Source organism: Camelina sativa, chromosome 11 (assembly GCF_000633955.1).
Source record: "Camelina sativa cultivar DH55 chromosome 11, Cs, whole genome shotgun sequence".
NCBI classification, from domain to species: Eukaryota; Viridiplantae; Streptophyta; class Magnoliopsida; order Brassicales; family Brassicaceae; genus Camelina; species Camelina sativa.
In genome coordinates, this window is record NC_025695.1 from 3,928,787 (window position 1) to 3,947,512 (window position 18,726).

Below are 18,726 nucleotides of genomic sequence, written 5' to 3' on the forward strand. Positions count from 1 at the left end.
GAGGATTAGGAGATAGCAGCTAAGTGAGTAACGTCTTCATTCTTCTCTGTCACTATGTCTATCTCTTTTTAGATACACGTAATACATCCTCCTAAATAGGCTCAACAATTGGATGGATCCTCCTCCCTTTGGTCCTATCTAGAGTAACCTACCACGTTGTTCCTTTGTTAGTTGTTCCTCTCTTTTAATAGTAAAATAATTATCTTCTTCTCTACGTTAAGTTTTTCATTATTATTGTCTCTATCGCAATATATATATATATTCTTCCCTATATTCTTTAACGATGACTTACCTAGCTTTTTGAAAATCAAAGTTCAGATTAGTTTTACAATATTGGCTGGCTCACGTTATCGTCGTGTGTAAACACATTTGATTTTTAAAAAGACTAAGAAAATGACTGAATACATTTATGCATTACATTTTTTTGGGTTTACGATATGGTGACTCGATGTGAAAGCTGTATTAGCTAAAAGCCGATGACACCTCTTATCAAAATGAAGTTATAAATAACACACAAATAAGTTTCGAATGAGCTTTCCTATCAAAACTCGAAATAAAAGATCCANAAAAAAAAAAAAAAAAAAAAAAAATGTTTACCGTCTTCACTAAAATATCCGTTTAAAAGAGAAAAAAAAAACGCATTCTAAAGATTTCTCTAACAACAATGATTTTTTGTCACATCATACATTAAAATATTAATATTACAAAATAACTATACAATCCAATTAATCAAATTACGATATGTAATCCCCAATCATCTACGTAATTTTTAGCTTATAAAAGGACTCGGAAAAATAAAATAAAAAAAGTTTCTGATTAACGCCTAAAAGGCTTAAAAAAAAACTAACCTTGGAAAAAGCTTGCACCTTTTTTCACAGAGCTCACAGGCATTGCATGATCAATTCAAACTCAAGACTCATCGGGTACGTTTTTATTGATCTCTTCTTCCATACTTTTTTCCTTCTCGTGAACGAACAAACGAACATGGAGAGCTTTACTTCAAATCTCTTTTGCTTTGGAAATAATGGTTTTATTATCTGCCTTTCTCTGTTCGTCTCTACTCTGCTCTTGCCCTGTTCAGTTCTCATTTGAGTCATCAATTAACTACTACCCAAGATTTCAATTTTATGGTTCCAATTTTCTCAGTATCGTACGGCTTTAACCACAGACCAGACCTCGAGAAAAATCCAACTCACGAATCGTTAAAGTTTGGATTTTTTTTTTTTGGATGTTTGCTTGATCGAACTCGAAATATGAAATAGGGATGTCTTTTTTTTTGTTTTAATCTGCAGAGATTGTAAGAGCTTTACATGAAAGATGAATTCAAGTGGCGGTAAGGAGGTGAAGTTGGGGAATGGAGTTGTTGGGATTTTAGCTGAAACAGTGAACAAATGGGAGAGACGAACGCCTCTAACGCCGTCGCATTGCGCTCGCCTTTTACATGGTGGTAAAGACAGAACCGGCGTGTCCCGCATTGTGGTTCAGCCATCTGCTAAGCGTATCCATCATGATGCCTTGTATGAAGATGTCGGATGTGAAGTTTCTGATGACTTGTCTGATTGTGGGCTTATACTTGGAATCAAACAACCCGAGGTATGGGAGATTCACTTTTTAAAAAGAATCCTTTTTGTATATCTCAGTTAATGAGATTTGGCTTTGTGGGTTGATTCTGTTTGCAGCTAGATATGGTTCTTCCTGGGAGAGCATATGCTTTCTTTTCCCACACTCACAAGGCTCAGAAAGAAAACATGCCTTTGTTGGATAAAGTAAGACACTTTTATGATCCATCCTTGTTTTTAGTCCTTCTTGAAGAGAACTTGAGGAATTTTGAAATATGCAGATTCTTTCTGAGGGTGTGACGTTGTGTGACTATGAGCTCATCGTTGGGGATCATGGGAGAAGATTATTGGCATTTGGTAAATATGCAGGCAGAGCTGGTCTTGTTGACTTCTTACATGGGCTGGGGCAGCGTAAGCTCTTCTTACTATTCTGATTCTTAGTTACATGTTTCTGTGCAGATCAAAATGAACTGGATTCTAAAGTAACAAGCTTCTTCTTGGATTGATGAATGTACTTTTCTATGTTTGATGCAGGATATCTAAGTCTGGGATACTCAACTCCTTTTCTCTCGCTCGGGTCATCCTATATGTATTCCTCATTGGCTGCAGCAAAAGCCGCTGTGATTTCTGTAGGTGAAGAAATTGCAAGCCAGGGACTGCCATTAGGAATCTGCCCTCTTGTTTTTGTCTTCACTGGAACAGGAAATGGTAACTTCGTTAATTCTTCTGCAAGTTCTTAATTTCATATGGCACTCCTCTCAGCCTGCAGATGTATTATCTTTTTAAATTTACTCATCCGCAGTTTCTCTGGGTGCACAAGAAATTTTCAAGCTTCTTCCTCACACTTTTGTTGAACCAAGCAAACTTCCTGAACTATTTGTAAAAGTAAGTCAAGCTTTGCTTTTTATTTGTTTTCAGGGTTTTGAAGATTCTGAGAGTCTGTTTATATGTTTTTGTAAGAAATTTCTACTGATGCAATGTATATTTTTGCACAGGACAAAGGAATTAGCCAAAATGGGAAATCAACTAAGCGAGTCTATCAAGTATATGGTTGTATCATTACTAGCCAAGACATGGTTGAACACAAAGATCCATCAAAGTCGTTCGACAAAGTAACACCCCCGTGGCTGCGAGTTTTGTTTCACTACATTAAAGTAGAGCAGCTTTAAACCCTTTACGCTTCTGATGTTCAGGCAGACTACTATGCACACCCAGAACACTACAATCCAGTTTTCCACGAAAAGATATCCCCTTATACATCTGTTCTTGGTATATCCTGATCTTCGTTTTATCTTTAAAGTTCAAGAGCTCACATATAAGCACATCAACTGTCCACTAGTTACTTCACCATGGCTGTGACCATCTCATTTTGGTTAGTTCCAGTGTGTAACTATAACTTTCTGTGCAGTAAACTGTATGTACTGGGAGAAGAGGTTTCCCTGTCTTCTGAGCACCAAACAGCTTCAAGATTTGACCACAAAAGGATGCCCGCTAGTGGGAATATGTGATATAACTTGTGACATCGGTGGCTCAATTGAATTTGTTAACCGAGCTACTTTAATCGATTCCCCTTTCTTTAGGTAAAATATACTTAGATAAAAGTTTTCTTTTTAGTCTTATATGTTTACTATTTGGTGAAACTTGTCGAGCTAAAAACTATCTTTAGGTTTAATCCTTCGGACAATTCATACGATGATGACATGGATGGGGATGGCGTACTATGCATGGCCGTCGACATTTTACCCACAGAATTTGCAAAAGAGGTAAGAAGATTGCAGATTTAGTAGTTGGACTGATTCTATAGTTGATGTTGATAAACTTGTATTAATTGGGAGTTCTTGTGTCATGAAAAAGGCATCCCAGCATTTTGGAGATATTCTTTCAGAATTTGTGGGTAGTTTGGCTTCAATGACTGAAATTGCAGATCTACCAGGTCATCTAAAGAGGGCTTGCATAAGCTATAAAGGAGAGTTGACATCTTTGTATGAGTATATTCCACGTATGAGGAAGTCAAATCCAGAGTACGTTCTCAGCTGCTTCAACCATTATTTCTTATACATTATCTGAAATGATTATGCCTCTTTTCTAAACCATGTTTTTATCTTTACTCACTTGTAACTGTAGAGAGGCACAGGAGAAAATTGCCAACGGGGTTTCCAGCCAGAGAACATACAACATATTGGTGAGTTTTGATGGAGAAAGTAAATATGACTAGTCTGAATAATACAAATTCCAAAACCTATGCTTGGGAAGGTATTCATATCTCTATTGAGTTTCTTAACCAAAGATTGCTACATTTTCGAGATCTGTCTCAGCGCTTCTTGTAATGATTTTGACTGAGACAATCATTTGTAGGTATCTCTAAGCGGACACCTATTTGATAAGTTTCTGATAAACGAAGCTCTCGATATGATTGAAGCGGCTGGTGGCTCATTTCATTTGGCTAAATGTAAACTGGGGCAGAGTGCCGATGCTGAGTCATACTCAGAACTTGAAGTAAGTTTGTTCTTGATAATCATAGATATCGTACACCTGTAAAGGGATTTGATTGTCAGGTTTAGGTTTTATGTCTTTTTCAATAAGTCTCGTAAGTTGTTAGAACAAGTAAACAAACTACAGGCCAAAAGAATGTGGTCCCATTTGTAACCGACTCCCACTTGTCTTTCCATTATCTTTGGGTAGGTTGGTGCAGATGATAAGAGAGTTTTGGATCAAATCATTGATTCATTAACTCGATTAGCTAATCCAGATGAAGATTATATATCTCCACCTAGAGAAGCAAATAAGATCTCACTGAAGATTGGCAAAGTCCAGCAAGAAAAGGAGGTAAAAGAGAAGCCTGAAATGACGAAGAAATCAGGTGTTTTGATTATTGGTGCTGGACGTGTGTGTCGCCCGGCTGCTGAGTTCCTTGCCTCAGTCAGAACCATTTCGTCACAGCAATGGTACAAAACTTATTTTGGAGCAGAGTCTGAAGAACAAAGAGATGTTCGTGTGATTGTGGCATCTATGTATCTTAAGGATGCCAAAAAGGTATTCGAAGCTTTTGAGCCTCATCTGTTGAAGTTCAACAGTTTTATATGAGATGAACCATCAATCTTTTCAAATCTAATTCTGTTTTACCGATGTGATAAATCATGTGGCAGACGATTGAAGGCATTCCAGACGTAGAAACAGTTCAGCTAGATGTGTCAGATAGTGAGAACCTCCTTAAGTATGTTTCTGAGGTATTCTCCTAACTTCTCTGTTCTTAGATTACCTTTACTTTAAACTTTACTGCTCAAATCCATTATCTTATATTTGTTTCATTGCCCGCAGGTTGATGTTGTCCTAAGTTTATTACCTGCAAGCTGTCATGCTGTTGTAGCAAAGACATGCATTGAGGTACACTCCTACCCTCAAAACATTAGTCTAACATAGAAAAGTCAGAAAAAAAACGATGAGTTTCAAGAGGGAAATTATGAAATTTGTGAATGTTATTCAATATATTTCAGTAGTTTCCGGATACTAAATGCCGCTGTTTCTTCTTTGTGATTCACTCAGCTGAAGAAGCATCTTGTCACTGCTAGCTATGTTGATGATGAAACGTCCATGTTACATGAGAAGGCTAAGACTTCTGGAATTACAATTCTTGGCGAAATGGGACTGGACCCTGGAATTGGTATGACATTTCACAACATAGCTTTATTTTTTACAATTTTTGGTATTCAGTCGATTTACCTTTAGTGCATTTAGCTTCAGAGTATTTCCTGGATAATTGAGAAGGTGATCCTATAATGTGTCTTGCAGATCATATGATGGCGATGAAAATGATCAATGAGGCTCATATCAGAAAGGGGAAAGTGAAGTCTTTCACCTCTTACTGTGGAGGGCTTCCCTCTCCCGCTGCAGCAAATAATCCATTAGCATATAAGTTTAGGTACTCTTTTCATATACGCCATTTAACATTTTTTCCTGTGTTTCCTCATCAATACATCATTAGAATCTCGCTTACTCAACTACAATTCTTTATTTCAGCTGGAGCCCTGCTGGAGCAATTCGAGCTGGCCGTAACCCTGCCAAATACAAAAGCAACGGCGACGTAGTAAACGTTGATGGTATGACAGAAAAAAAATGTCCATATGCAGGGGATGTTAAAGTTGTTTAACCTCACTACATGTATTATTTCTGTTTAATCGAGCAATAATGTACTGGCAGGGGAGAATTTGTATGATTCAGCCACAAGTTTCCGAGTACCTAATCTTCCAGCTTTTGCATTGGAGTGTCTTCCTAATCGGAACTCTTTGGTTTATGGGGAATTTTATGGCATTGAGAGCGAAGCAACAACAATATTTCGTGGAACCCTCAGATATGAAGGTGCAAATTCTATATTCACAAGTCACATCTTGACATCCGAAGGCTTACCAGTTTTTTTACTTATGGCTTGTACAGGATTTAGTATGATAATGGCAACACTTTCAAAACTCGGATTCTTTGACAATGAAGCCAATCAAGTACTCTCCACTGGAAAGAAGATTACGTTTGGTGCTCTTTTAAGTAACTTTCTAAAAAAGGATGCAGACAATGATTCAGAGCCTCTAGCTGGAGAAGAAGAGATCAGCAAGAGAATTATCAAACTTGGACATACCAAGGAGACTGCAACCAAAGCTGCCAAAACAATTGTGTAAGCTTCTCCATGAAGATAAATCTTACTGTTATTTTAGTGATACCAAATCTTCTGCAAAACACCTTAGCCTGATTCTTTTGAGGTGTCTTTAGATTCTTGGGGTTCAACGAAGAGAGGGAAATTCCATCATTGTGTAAAAGCGTATTTGATGCAACTTGTTACCTAATGGAAGAAAAACTAGCGTATTCCGGAGATGAGCAGGTCTCTGATTCATGTGAAAGCACTAGTTCTCTCTTTTTGCACTTGATTTTACTTGCTGACATAACATTTGGACAATCTTTTGCATTATGTTATCAGGACATGGTGCTTCTACATCACGAAGTAGAAGTGGAATTCCCTGAAAGCAAACGTGTTGAAAAGCACAGTGCGACTCTTTTGGAATTCGGGGACAACAAAAACGGACAAACAACTACCGCTATGGCCAAGACTGTTGGGATCCCTGCAGCCATTGGAGCTCTGGTCCTTACTCAGACACTGATTACCACTTTTTCCTGTCTATATTCCGCTAAACTTAAAAAATTCAAGCGTATGTATGTTGTGTGTTGCAGCTGTTAATTGAAGACAAGATCAAGACAAGAGGAGTCTTAAGGCCTCTCGAACCAGAGGTCTATTTGCCAGGTAACTTTGAATTCCGCATCAAAACTAGTGATGTGTTTGCAGATGAATATATAGGATGGTATTGATTTGTTGTCTTTGGGGTTTGTGGTGGTACGCACAGCGTTGGATATATTGCAAGCGTATGGTATAAAGTTGATTGAGAAGACAGAATGAACATCTGTGGATTGGCCAAGAACTCTGTGTATATAACTTGGAGACGAAGGAAGGTGAAGAAGTAGCAAAGATAATACACCCTAAAAAAAAAGGAAAAAAGAAGAAGATAGAGAGATGAGCCTCAAATCCTTGGATTGCAATGCAAGAGGAACCCTGTTGTAATTATATGTCCACAAATCTCAATGGTTGTATAGTAAGTAATCATATGTATGTGCATACAAACTTTTAAAACAAGTGTAACTTGAACTGAATAAATAAAATGATGTAAAAAAATAAAAATGTACCCCTTTCTTATTTTATTTTTTAGGAATATTAAAGAATCACTTCTTTGTTTCTTTTGATTTCATATATTAATTGTCCCATCGCATTATACAGTATAACTTCACATTAAGCGTTATTCCAAGTATGTTTCCAAGACAGTCACTTGCCCTTTTCCAGTTCAATTTCCCTTGCAATTTACTAAAATTGCTTTTCACGATATTGATATTTACTACAATGGTGATAATCTTGGAAAATGCTAATTTGACTAATTTAATTTGAACAAAAAAATCTCATCTATAAATTGTTCCCACCTCTCCATCACTTTTCTTCACACTACCAAACTAAAAATCTCATCTTACATTCATTATTCATACTAAATTATTTCACATCTTCTCAAGAGTAAACAAAAATGGACAAGAAAAACGTTAGCGCAAAAGCTGGTTCGGTAGCTCAGAGCAGCGGTTTAAGCAGTGGCACTGCTCCTGGTCCAGGGAATATGGTTGCGCCCGGTTTGGGTGGTTCCGCTCACATCCCTAGAGATGCTTTTGAAGCGAATCCGAAGGCTTATTTTGACAATCTCCATGCCAAGGAGAAGGCAAATAAGTGAAAGATAAAGTGTTGTAATAGTACTTAAAAACATAAACACTAGTTTGTTTATGCCTCTACTAAGAAACATTATCTTTAAATAAATGAGAATTATCTCTCTTTTAAGTTTTATGAATCATGTTCTGCCTTTTTTTGCTTCTTTTACGCTTATATCATTGACATGCGTTGAGCAGTGCCGGCTTAAGCATTATAGAGACCCCGGGGCAAAAAACAGAACAGAACATTTATTACACATAAAAAAAAGTTGTTCACAAAAGGATAGCAAAAGATAAAAGAATGTTTACAAAAAGAAAGCAACAATAATGTCATTTTGCAATTTTTCCTCCAACAGATGTAAATAAACAGTCACACAAAAAAGATAAATTTCGAGTATGCTCTCTTTTCCTTGCTTTTCTCGTAACTTTGTGCTCTCCTCTGCTTCTAGCTGGTCTTGTAAGCTTGTTTTATCCTTTCCATCTCCATATATGTAAACTTTCACATCCTTTCACACTTGAAAAAAAAAACAGAAGCCAATACTCATTCTTGAAAGATATAAAGGATCACAAAATCCTATTTTTACGAGTTTTAGTCGATGCAAAATCATGAATAATAGTTTCAGTATCAATGCTCTCCAATATGTTCTTTTTGATGCACAAAATAGCTAAACCATTCAACCTTTCTTTAGACATTGAAGATCTTAGATAATTTTTCAATAATTTTAGTTTTGAAAAGCTTCTCTCCGCTGAAGCGACTGTCACCGGTATAGTTAACATGATTCTATATGCAATTGAAACATTTGGATAACAACCAATATCTTCAACAAACTCAAGAACTTCAGTAGGTTCCATTGACACATCAGGTAAAGTCGTTTGAAGCACTCTCAATTCTGAAAAAAGATCATCTGAATCAACATCCGACGAGTTACCATGAGAAAAAGTTTTGCATAAGTTACAGCAATGCTCTTGTAAATCACTATCATGTAATGTCTTTAACTTTTTCGAATCAAATAAGAAACCAAAAACACTTTCAAAAGTTTTCATTTGATCAAATCCGGTCTTCACCGAAGTGATTGCCATGTCCACCACAACCAAAAAGTAATTGACTCTAAATGCATCTTCACTAGGTTGTATTTCCTCATCCAAACCAATTTCATCAAACTGTTTTTTTCTGAAAACACGACGCTTCTGTGGAAATATAGGATCTACATCCATATCACGAGCAATAGTTTGAGCTATACTCAAACTAGAACTAAACCCTTCATGTCTATACTTCTCAAAAAACAAACACACACCTTGCAATTGTTTTAAAGCATTATCAATGCAAAATGATTTAGACTGTAAATTCTTACTCACTGAGTTAATGGCAAACAAAATATCATACCAAATAACAATGCCAAGGATAAATTCAAAATTATCAAATGCCATGATCAAACTTTCAGCATCACTCTTTGTCATAGCATCATCACAAGACTCATATAATTCCAATAAAGCTGATCTTACTTGTGGAGCTTGGAACCTAATAGCTTTGACACTTTTAATTCGACTCTCCCAACGTGTGTTACACAAAGATTTTACAGTAAAGCAAGGAACATGATCAAGCAAAATTTTCCATCTCTTAGAAGAACTAGAAAATAATGCATATATGCGTTGCACAATTCCAAAGAAAGAAATAGCTTTTACACATGAATGAGCCATATCACTAACCACAAGATTCAGACTATGACAAGCACACGGCATATACAAAGCTTTTGGATTTACATCAAGTAATCGCTTTTGAACACCTTGATGTTTTCCTTTCATGTTAGAACCATTATCATAACCTTGACCTCTAATATTCTCAAACTCAAGAGTAAGAGACTTTAAAGCATCTAGTAACTTATCAAAGAGACCTAAACCAGTGGTGTCATCCACCTTTAGAAACTCTAAGAAGTACTCTTCTACACTTGCTTTTCTGTTTGATATTTTCACACATCGAATTATCAAAGTCATTTGCTCTTGATGGCTCACATCCGGTGTGCAATCAAGAATGACAGAAAAGTACCTAGACTCTTTAATGGTTTTAACGATGGAAAGCTGAACATTATGAGCCAAAAGAGAGATAAACTCATTTTGAATATTATGACCAAGATAATGACAATGAATTTCATGACTATGAATGCGTCTAATATGATCTTGGATTATCAAATCAAATTCTGCAATCATTTCAATAGCACCTAAGAAATTACCATTGTTATCTTGGTAAAGTTTTTCATTTTTTCCACGAAAAGCTAGATTTCTTTTAGCAAGAAATTTTACAACAGCAATTATTCTAGCTAAGACAAACCTCCAACGTTCTTTCTCTTTAGCAATTTCTTTCTGTAGTGGTTTATCAATTGTGAGATTCTTCTCAAATCTAACTTTCAGCTCTTTCCAAGTTTTCATGTTATTCATATGCTCTACACTTTTCTCATGATCTTTAAGTCTCTCACTAAGATGCTTCCAGTCATTATAACCATCATTAGCTAAAGCAAGCATATTTGAACAATTTCTAGATTTAAACAATTTGCAACAAAAGCAATAAACCTTGTTCACATGTTTGGAGTAAACCAACCAATTTCTGTCACTAGTTTCCCCATTACGCAGCTTCCTAAAATAATAATTATATGAGAAACGCCTCTTGTTTGCATCTAAAGGAATCACAAGACTCAATTCTCTTTGAGGTTCTTTTTCAACTAACACATCTCTCATTTTATTATCAAGGTTTTCCCAATACCTTGGATCAAAAATATCAACACGAGAATTTGGGTTTTCACAAACATTTAAACTTTCAACATTAGATGCATTAACCACATTATCATGCTCACTCAAGTGACTACTATCATCGGGATTATTTATACCACCACCACCAGATTCTGAATTTTCATTAGCACCACCAGATTCTGAATTTTCATTAGCACTTGCTCTTGTCACAAATTTATCTAAAGAACCTCTTAGTGATTGAACAAACAATTCATCTTGTTTTCTTTTTTTTCTTTTCTGACATCCCGGTTTCTGTCCTGGCATGATGCAATCTTAACTAGATGCAAAGAAAAAAGAAGAATAGCACCTGGATTTTGGGGTTGGGCTATTGGGGAATGAATCTGATTATATGAATGCTAGAAGAACAAATGAACAAATATAAACCTGAAAAAAACAGTTGTTAGTGATTAGCGAGTTCCAATTTTAGAAATTAGAATACAAAATACTAGTTTAGAAAAAAGCAGAGCAAGAATCAAATAGAACATTACTCAAAAACTTGTTGTCTGCTGCTTAACGGCTAGTCGGCTATGGAGATCGCTTGTTGGAAAAAAGAGACTTGTGTGTTGTGGTCATGTGAATGGGGTGGGAAGATGAAAAGCTTCGTACGTAAACATAAAAGACAAAGATCACTGATTCCTAATTTCCACCAATTACCGTAAATCCTATAAATAACAAAACCAATTTGGCCCAATAATTTAATTTTGATTTTGGCCCATTAACTCATCAAACTTGGATTCTCTCAAACATGTTTTTTTTGTCAGCTTATACTTAAAAAAAAAAAAACTTGATACATATTAAAAACTGAAATTTTTTTTTGTGCCCCCTAATTTGGTGGACCCGGGGCAGTCGCACCGGTTGTCCCCCATTTAAGCCGGCACTGGCGTTGAGTTACATGAGTATCTCCATAACCTTTATCCCTCTATGGCTATTTCTATTAATCAAACCACTAAACTCTCTTGGTCACTTGCCTAGTAAATTATACGACTTAATTTGATGATTTGAATATCTATAAATGTTATATATTTACAGAGATAAAAATTATAATCAATTGAAATTTGTAAGTGACAAATTCTAATTCAGCTATAGTTTTTAAGTGACAAATTTTTAAAGGATCCAACGTAACCAAAAAAATATGTAAACAACCGAGTTTTTTTTTCCAGTAATGAAAAAGAACTGATTTGTGAAGCACAATGGAAAATTTGAAATTTTACTTTATTTAATTAATATACATCAGATACAATGTATTTTTGAAATATTTAAACCGAACTAAATTAGAAAAAGACAGTAATTTAATGCTACAAAGGGACAGTTAAAGCTAATTCCATCTCTGTTTACTTATTTCCCCATCAAGCTTTATATATGGGTTTGTTCAGAATCAGCTGTCTTTCATGTTTATACAATACAATATCATTTCAAACGTTAATACTATAATTTTGGCACTGGCAAAAGAACATTTGTTGTTGCAGAAATGATTTCAACAATTTGATACTAAGTGCCGGAAAGTGTAATACTAATAGTTTAGAAGCATAAGCACCTTTCGTTGTTTATACTAACTACTATGTTGTGAACTTGTGATTCTCATAGTACTTAAAAAACATAAACACTTGTTTGTTTATGATCCTACTAATAATAATCATTATCTTTAAATAAAGGATATCTATCCCTCTTTTATGATTTATGTTCTGCCTTTCTTTTTTTTTTTGCTTCTTTGATGCTTATATCACTCAATGCCTTGAGTTACTTGAGTATATGATCATCATTACCTTTATCCCTAAATAACTATTTCTATTAAGACCATCTCCAATAGTTTTCCCTACTTTTTTCCTCTATAATAGAGATCTCTATAATAGAGGTGAGTTTTACTCCAACCCACTTTTATTCTCACTTCTAAAATAGAGATTCTCTATTTATAGAAGAACCCTTTGTAGGAAAAAATAGAGTTCCTCTATAAATAAAGGAAAAAATAGCAATCTCTATTTTAGAGGTGGGTTGGAGTAAAACTCACCCCTATTATAGAGAAAAAAATAAAGGACCAATGGAGATGCTCTAAGCACCCACTAAACCGTCTTGGTCACTTTCCTAGTGGATTATATGATTTCATTTTAATACCTAATAGTTTTTTTATATTTCTAGAGATAATTATAATCGAAATTGAATTTTGTAAGTGAGAAATTCTAATTCAGCTATAGTTTATAAGTGACAAATTTTTAATGGATCCAAAGTAAAACAAAAAAAAATAGAAAATAACTTATTTGAAAAACCAAATGAAAGATTTGAAAAGTGTACTTTGTTTAATTGATATACATCTGATCAAAAATATATATTTGAAAAACTGATACCAAACTAAATTAGATTTTTTTTTAAAAAAAAAGACAATAAAATGATGCTAAAAAGGGTCAGTTAAAGCTATTTCCATCTCTGTTTGCTACTTATTTCCCCATCAAGCTTTATGGGTTTGTTCAGCTTTCTTTCATGTTTATACAATACACTATCATCTCAAACATTAAGACTATGATTTTTGCACTGGCAAAAGAACATTTGTTGTTGCAGAAATGATTTCAACACTTTGATACTACCAACGATAGAATCTGCTGCTCCACTTCTTCCCAGTTATGGACTCTAGTTACCAAAGGATGTCTATCAACAGACTCAGTCTTAGACCAAGGGTATGAATTTTCATAGTCAAAGAGGAGAACCTTCATTCCGATGTTAGCGCATTCCTCTGCATATCTCGGGTTATCGTCAATCAATATCTCTGCTCCAAATGATCTGCAGTTCAAATTCTAGGATCATCAAATCATATATGAAAGTGATGTTCTTTAGTTTTCGACTAGAATCTTGGGGATGTATCAAATTCATGAGTTGATTTTGTATGCACCTGCAGATTTCAGATTTTGGTCTAGACTCTCCATGAAGAGCAAAATGGTTTCCAAAATGAATCTGTTGGAAGAGTCCCGGGAAATGTATCTCGATCCACTCAAGTGTGTGCTCCTTTATCGCATTCTGCCGGGACCTATCAGATAAGTATGAAAAACCACTCAGATAGTGATATATAGAATTAACTGGTAACTTGAAACGTTCAACAAAGAGAAGATCACGCCACACGCTACTTACGTCACAACTGACATGTCGCAATATTTTGATAGCTTGTGAAGAGTCTTATGGGCACCTGGAAGAGGATGGATCCCTTTCTTGAAATATGATGTCTTAAAGAACTCGTGAACACGTAAGTCGGCTGCACAACAAGAAAGTTTAAACATAGCACCTTACGTCTCCATTTACCCACCAAGATTGCCAACACACAGAAAGTCCTTGGAGCAATTTAGCTGGACCGTAAATTAATGCATTGTTGCAAGTAAGCCAAGGAAAAATACCTTCGTTGCGAGAGCAGTTCCATATCTGCCAAAAAAGTTAACACACAAGATCATGAAAACATCAGTGTGGCAGAAAAATTGAAGAGGACGTTTACGAAAACTTCTTTAGTCACTCGAATTACTGAAAGCAATGTTTCAAATTTCTCTCACATACAAGAAAACAAGTGCCAGGCAGGGTAATGCGCTATATAAGTGAAGCAGAGAACAGTTTTCCTTGTCATAAGCCAAAGATAGCAGCTAAACATTGTAAACCTTGTATACAAATTTATCCTTATAGGGCATATCTCAATCACTGATCCTAGCATACGAGTTCTCAAAGTAGAAAACCAAAAAAAAACAAATCCAGCAACTAAAAGCAATAAGTCATTCTCCATGTAGTACAAGAAGATGCATGATTTGTTTCTCAGGTAAGCTCGAGAAGAACCTATGACTTCGTACCTTGAAGAACTCATAGACATGGTACTCTGAGACAGAATGGTTCGACAAATAGCGGTCCGCAATGAATTTGTTAAGGGCCGAGACAAAGTTTCCAAGAACTGCTTACATAAAAAGACAACAAATGAAACATAGCTTAAATTAATAACTCAATGAAGACAGACAAAAGATGATCTCAGTGCATATAGCCAAAAAATATCATGCATCAGCTACTTAATCAAAAACGTAACACACATCACATGAGTTGGAAACACAATAAAAAACTATTCAAAGATGAACAGTTCAACATAGTTCCCCGTCCAAGATTAGCAACCCATTTGAACGGTATTGAGATTCGAATCAGTAGACAATATTATACTTAAAACAACAAGATGATGAATCAGGTATATTCCCAATTACACAAAAAGCACTCCAGACTCTATTAGACAACATCTACAACATTTTATATATACTTATCAGGTTTTGTATAATTATATAACTCATTGACTCCAAGCTTTTCTAAGAAGAACCATGTTAAACAAGTCAACATACAATTAAAAACAATTTCTCTCCCCCAGACATTTCAAACCTGTAAACATCATCACACACTATAAGAACAGAGAGAAACATACCCTCATCTATGTCAACAGCCACAACAATCTTATCATTCCCTTGGAAACCCGTACGCAGATATGCACCACGGCCATCCGCTATCTCCGTTGCTCCTCCGCCGCCGCCGCGTTCTTCACTAGGCCCAGATCCCAAACCATGGAGAAGGCGCCGATGGTGAGTTAAAGCTCGAGCCTTTTGATCAGCCTTCTTATGAGAATCAAAACAACTTCTCAAGGTAAACCCATTGGGCTTTCCTCCTCCACCTTTAACCTTGAAAAGACCATTACAAGAGGAGCCACTCTTGTTGTAAATTCGAATGGGATTGATTCTTTTAACGAAATCTCCACCAAATCTGTTGGCAATTGATCGAGTGTGAAGCGATCGCAGGAAAAGGGGATCGGTGTAAGAAGACATTAGGGTATTATGTGAATCGAAGCTTGCGATTCTGTAGAAGAGAATGGCGTTGGACTGTCTCTTTAACATAACGAAACCTTCTCTCACATTTACACCATCCAAAACAAATTGAAAAGAGCAAAAATCAAACCCTAAAAATGAAAACTTTGGAAGCTGAGAGACAGAAAGATTATAAATTTGGAGAAAGCAAATCTAGAGTAGAAGATTAGAAGAAGAGGCTCCAACGTAATAATCATGCATTGGAGCACTTTGGTCGCATTGGTAGGGACTTTGAACCCCCAAAACAAAAACAAAAAAATCTAACCTTTAAAATAAACATTTAAAAAAAAAAAAAAAAAAGGAAATTTTAATTACTATGGATTAAGATCGTCTCTTCCTATGTTTACGCCGTGGCCTCTATCAATTGAACGGCGAACATAAAAGAGACACACACGTCTCTTTAAGTCGGTTTCAGTAGGGGTGAACAAATAAAATTAATACCTAATATTAAATATAACTAGATCTATATTTATAGTTAATTAGTTTTATTAGAAAAGTTATAATAAAGTGAAATAGAAACCAAATCCAAGATTACATATTTATAATGTTAATGATATTATTAATTAATTTAAAAAATACATTAGGTTATTGGTTCGGTTTGGTTTAAAACCTCTTGATTCGTCCAGATAATTATACTAGTTAGTACCTTAAAAAGAAAGAAAAGAAAAAAGAAAAAAAGAACTAGAGATAGAAAAATTGGCGGCCAATATACGCACCAGTGATTCAGCAGGCCCATCAAGCCCAATAAGTATATATATGAAACGCTAATTTATAAAGGTTGCCTATCATCGGGCGTCTCTAATATTCAGAAAGGTCTCAGCATCTCTAATTTTTCAGAAACTTTTCAATGGATAGCAGCACCGGTGACTTCCAATGTAAGATTGAAGTTGTTCGTTTATAGTGTCTCTCTATTCATTCAACATATATGTATATGTATAGAATCAGTGATACACTAGAGCGGGTCTGATTTTTCGATATTGTATGGAGTTTTTATTTTTATTTTTTTTAATTAGTGATAGACTAGCAAATCCGATTCTTCGATTTTGTATTGTGGATTTAAAATCAGTAGTAGTAGACTATCAGATCTGATTTTTTGGTTTTCAAAAAAAAAAAAAAAAATTGATAATAATTATTTCGTGATCCGTTTTGGCAGCCGGAGACAAGATGGTGTTCTGGGACGTGGAGGATTATATTGGTCAATCCTTAAGAATCTAAATCCTCGATTGGTTAATAAGAAGATCAAATCCGATCTATATGAAAACGGATATCTAGGTCCTGAGATGTCTATCACCTGCTTCGTTGATGATGATGCCCCGGATAAGTTGACATATGTCTTTGGGCATGCTGGAATGCGTTTTGTTCACGTACCCAAAGGTACGTAGCTTTCTTTTATACTATTACTCTTTTTTTTTTTTTTACTTAACATTTCATGTGATGATGAGATGTCTCTCCGTCCAGGAAACAAACATGCGAGAGTTTACTGTATTACGAAGAAACTTCTTCTCTGGGCACTGTACGGTTCTAGTCGTCCAGCGAGTTTGTTTATAATCTCAGAAAGCATCAAAGAAGAGCAGCAGCTCGTCCCAACTCCTATGGATACGAACCGTTTCAATCTTGTCTTTTTAGAGCCTGGGAGCGTACTAGTTAGTTGTCAGGGTTCTCCTTTAGAATGTCTGCAATGCGGAGTCCCCATAGAGGGGCTGAATGAGAATAATGTTTTTGAGCGAGGCCGCCGTTTATATGGTGAAGCTGTCCTTGAACTTGAATCACTACCTATACCATACGAAGTGAAACCAGTTGTGTCCGATGCTTGGGACGATTTAAACTGTGGTAAGATCTCGCTATACCTCTCGAAGAGTCTATATATATTATATTTGATTAGATTGCATCTGATTTCAAACTATGATCTGCCACATTAAAATTTTGCACTGATATTTCTTTCGTTGTGGCAGAGGGTAACACAGGCGTGTTCTGGGACGTGGTGGATTTCCCAATCCCCGGTAAACTTGATCCTGCTTTGACTTCTGAGCTGATCAAATCAGGTCTTCATCGACAGGGTTGTTGTAATGGTTCTGTGTCAATCCGGTTGTACGACGTCGAAGATGAGAAAACCAAAACCACGAAACAAGATCTGATAGATGAATATGAGGCTACCGGAATCAGTTTCAATCTCGTACCCGAAGGTAGTGTGAAAGAATTCCTCCTTTTACCTAATTATCCCTCGTCCTCTTACTATGTAAATCTAATCTAGATACCTGTTGATGATATATATATATATATATGTATAGTTGCTGAGGCGCATGGATATGCTAGAGATCATAAGATGTTAGTGGACATTCTTCGGTGGGCAGTGGACAATCCTCCAAATTCCAATTTGATCATGCTCTCTAAACACTTGGATGAAAGTTCTCTCTCTTGTATTCAAGGTTTGCAGGATACAGGTTACAACAATGTTGTCTTAGTAGACACACCTGCAAGCTCAGCATGGTCGTGGCTTCATTCCTGATGTTTTATGTTATAATGGGGTGTACTCTGTGTGATTCTCTTTGTTTTTTTTTTTTGAATCTCTTGTTTCATCGTTCTGATCACTGTTCCGATTACTCACCGGTGAAATTTCTGACCAGATTGGCGCAAGTCTCACCATTTTCCAGCAAATATTTCATCTCGTAAATTCTCTAATAAGTAGAAGGATATTATAGTATATATATATATCCAACTACACGAGTGAACTCATTATAAAATACAAGGTTGTCTCTCTTCACAAATCTAGAGATACAAAGTTGTCTCTATGATTTTCTAGCTGCTCACTAGCTCACCTCTAGAAATATATATAGCTCTATCTGCTCCTCTCACCAAACTATCGGATCTCGATTGACAAATTAGTTGTGTGAGACGAAGCGAAGAAGAAACTTATCTATAGATTTCATTTCAGTTGCTTGACCAAACTGTCATAGCCCTGCCCTATCTTTAATTGTCTTGGTTTGGTCTTCTTTGTCCGACAGCGAAGAAAACAGCTTCCTCTCCGGTGACTTTAAACCAGCCGGTTAGCTTTCTTTTAACGCTATATTTATTGAATATCTAAGATAAATTTTTGGTTTAGTATGCGATTATTACTAATCATCGAAAATATCCATAGCCAAAAATTTGGGACGTATATATGGTTCACTCGTTTGATAATGTTGTACTGTTTGGAATCTTTCATATGTTGTAATCAGGTCTTTTTTGGAATCCGATTCATAAAAAAAAAAAAAAAA

The 18,726-nt window shown here is 35.7% G+C and overlaps 5 protein-coding genes across 7 annotated transcripts; 3 read left to right on the forward strand and 2 right to left on the reverse strand.

Annotated features, from left to right (window-relative positions):
• On the forward strand, window positions 813-7,279 carry LOC104721500 (alpha-aminoadipic semialdehyde synthase-like). Of its 3 annotated transcripts, XM_010439492.2 has the most exons (25): window positions 813-923; window positions 1,293-1,593; window positions 1,680-1,766; window positions 1,841-1,970; window positions 2,094-2,267; window positions 2,362-2,444; window positions 2,555-2,671; window positions 2,753-2,828; window positions 2,968-3,139; window positions 3,226-3,322; window positions 3,414-3,580; window positions 3,684-3,741; window positions 3,915-4,055; window positions 4,242-4,592; window positions 4,706-4,786; window positions 4,878-4,943; window positions 5,103-5,220; window positions 5,349-5,478; window positions 5,577-5,656; window positions 5,757-5,915; window positions 5,991-6,222; window positions 6,318-6,426; window positions 6,523-6,684; window positions 6,774-6,843; window positions 6,944-7,279. In XM_010439492.2, exons 2-25 carry the CDS (start codon window positions 1,318-1,320, stop codon window positions 6,994-6,996), a joined length of 3,189 nt encoding a protein of 1,062 aa, XP_010437794.1. In that variant the 5' UTR covers window positions 813-923; window positions 1,293-1,317; the 3' UTR covers window positions 6,997-7,279. The 3 variants fall into 3 exon arrangements, with proteins under 3 accessions (XP_010437794.1, XP_010437795.1, XP_010437796.1); XM_010439493.1 differs by lacking the exons at window positions 813-923; window positions 1,293-1,593; window positions 1,680-1,766; ... (1 more) ...; window positions 2,094-2,267; window positions 2,362-2,444 and having other exon boundaries at window positions 3,493-3,580; XM_010439494.2 differs by lacking the exons at window positions 813-923; window positions 1,293-1,593; window positions 1,680-1,766; ... (6 more) ...; window positions 3,226-3,322; window positions 3,414-3,580 and having other exon boundaries at window positions 3,732-3,812.
• LOC104721501 lies at window positions 7,594-7,972 on the forward strand. Its single transcript, XM_010439495.2, has one exon. It carries the CDS (start codon window positions 7,667-7,669, stop codon window positions 7,862-7,864), a length of 198 nt encoding a protein of 65 aa, XP_010437797.1. The 5' UTR covers window positions 7,594-7,666; the 3' UTR covers window positions 7,865-7,972.
• Window positions 8,403-10,883, reverse strand: LOC104727601 (zinc finger MYM-type protein 1-like). The gene has a single exon (XM_010446692.2). It carries the CDS (start codon window positions 10,881-10,883, stop codon window positions 8,403-8,405), a length of 2,481 nt encoding a protein of 826 aa, XP_010444994.2.
• On the reverse strand, window positions 12,927-15,755 carry LOC104721502. Its single transcript, XM_010439496.2, has 6 exons — window positions 15,040-15,755; window positions 14,432-14,529; window positions 13,994-14,018; window positions 13,734-13,854; window positions 13,498-13,632; window positions 12,927-13,388 (listed from the first exon to the last, which is right to left on the reverse strand). The coding sequence occupies exons 1-6, from the start codon at window positions 15,500-15,502 to the stop codon at window positions 13,178-13,180; spliced, it is 1,053 nt and encodes a 350-aa protein (XP_010437798.1). The 5' UTR covers window positions 15,503-15,755; the 3' UTR covers window positions 12,927-13,177.
• Window positions 16,269-18,097, forward strand: LOC104721503. Its single transcript, XM_010439497.1, has 5 exons — window positions 16,269-16,347; window positions 16,626-16,846; window positions 16,931-17,302; window positions 17,425-17,655; window positions 17,761-18,097. Exons 2-5 carry the CDS (start codon window positions 16,753-16,755, stop codon window positions 17,976-17,978), a joined length of 915 nt encoding a protein of 304 aa, XP_010437799.1. The 5' UTR covers window positions 16,269-16,347; window positions 16,626-16,752; the 3' UTR covers window positions 17,979-18,097.

What these genes read in the sequence shown, in the direction of transcription:
- LOC104721500 (XM_010439492.2), top strand. Translation starts at nt 1,318, where the DNA reads ATGAATTCAAGTGGCGGTAAGGAGGTGAAGTTGGGGAATGGAGTTGTT. An exon ending in TTGGAATCAAACAACCCGAG is followed by an intron (nt 1,594 to 1,679) that starts GTATGGGAGATT and finishes TTCTGTTTGCAG; the next exon opens with CTAGATATGGTTCTTCCTGG. An exon ending in ACCAGAGGTCTATTTGCCAG is followed by an intron (nt 6,844 to 6,943) that starts GTAACTTTGAAT and finishes TGGTACGCACAG; the next exon opens with CGTTGGATATATTGCAAGCG.
- LOC104721501 (XM_010439495.2), top strand. Translation starts at nt 7,667, where the DNA reads ATGGACAAGAAAAACGTTAGCGCAAAAGCTGGTTCGGTAGCTCAGAGC.
- LOC104727601 (XM_010446692.2), bottom strand. Translation starts at nt 10,883, where the DNA reads ATGCCAGGACAGAAACCGGGATGTCAGAAAAGAAAAAAAAGAAAACAA.
- LOC104721502 (XM_010439496.2), bottom strand. Translation starts at nt 15,502, where the DNA reads ATGTTAAAGAGACAGTCCAACGCCATTCTCTTCTACAGAATCGCAAGC. An exon ending in GAACTGCTCTCGCAACGAAG is followed by an intron (nt 13,855 to 13,993) that starts GTATTTTTCCTT and finishes CTTGTTGTGCAG; the next exon opens with CCGACTTACGTGTTCACGAG. An exon ending in TGCGACATGTCAGTTGTGAC is followed by an intron (nt 13,633 to 13,733) that starts GTAAGTAGCGTG and finishes CTTATCTGATAG; the next exon opens with GTCCCGGCAGAATGCGATAA.
- LOC104721503 (XM_010439497.1), top strand. Translation starts at nt 16,753, where the DNA reads ATGTCTATCACCTGCTTCGTTGATGATGATGCCCCGGATAAGTTGACA. An exon ending in TTTTGTTCACGTACCCAAAG is followed by an intron (nt 16,847 to 16,930) that starts GTACGTAGCTTT and finishes CTCTCCGTCCAG; the next exon opens with GAAACAAACATGCGAGAGTT. An exon ending in TTTCAATCTCGTACCCGAAG is followed by an intron (nt 17,656 to 17,760) that starts GTAGTGTGAAAG and finishes ATATATGTATAG; the next exon opens with TTGCTGAGGCGCATGGATAT.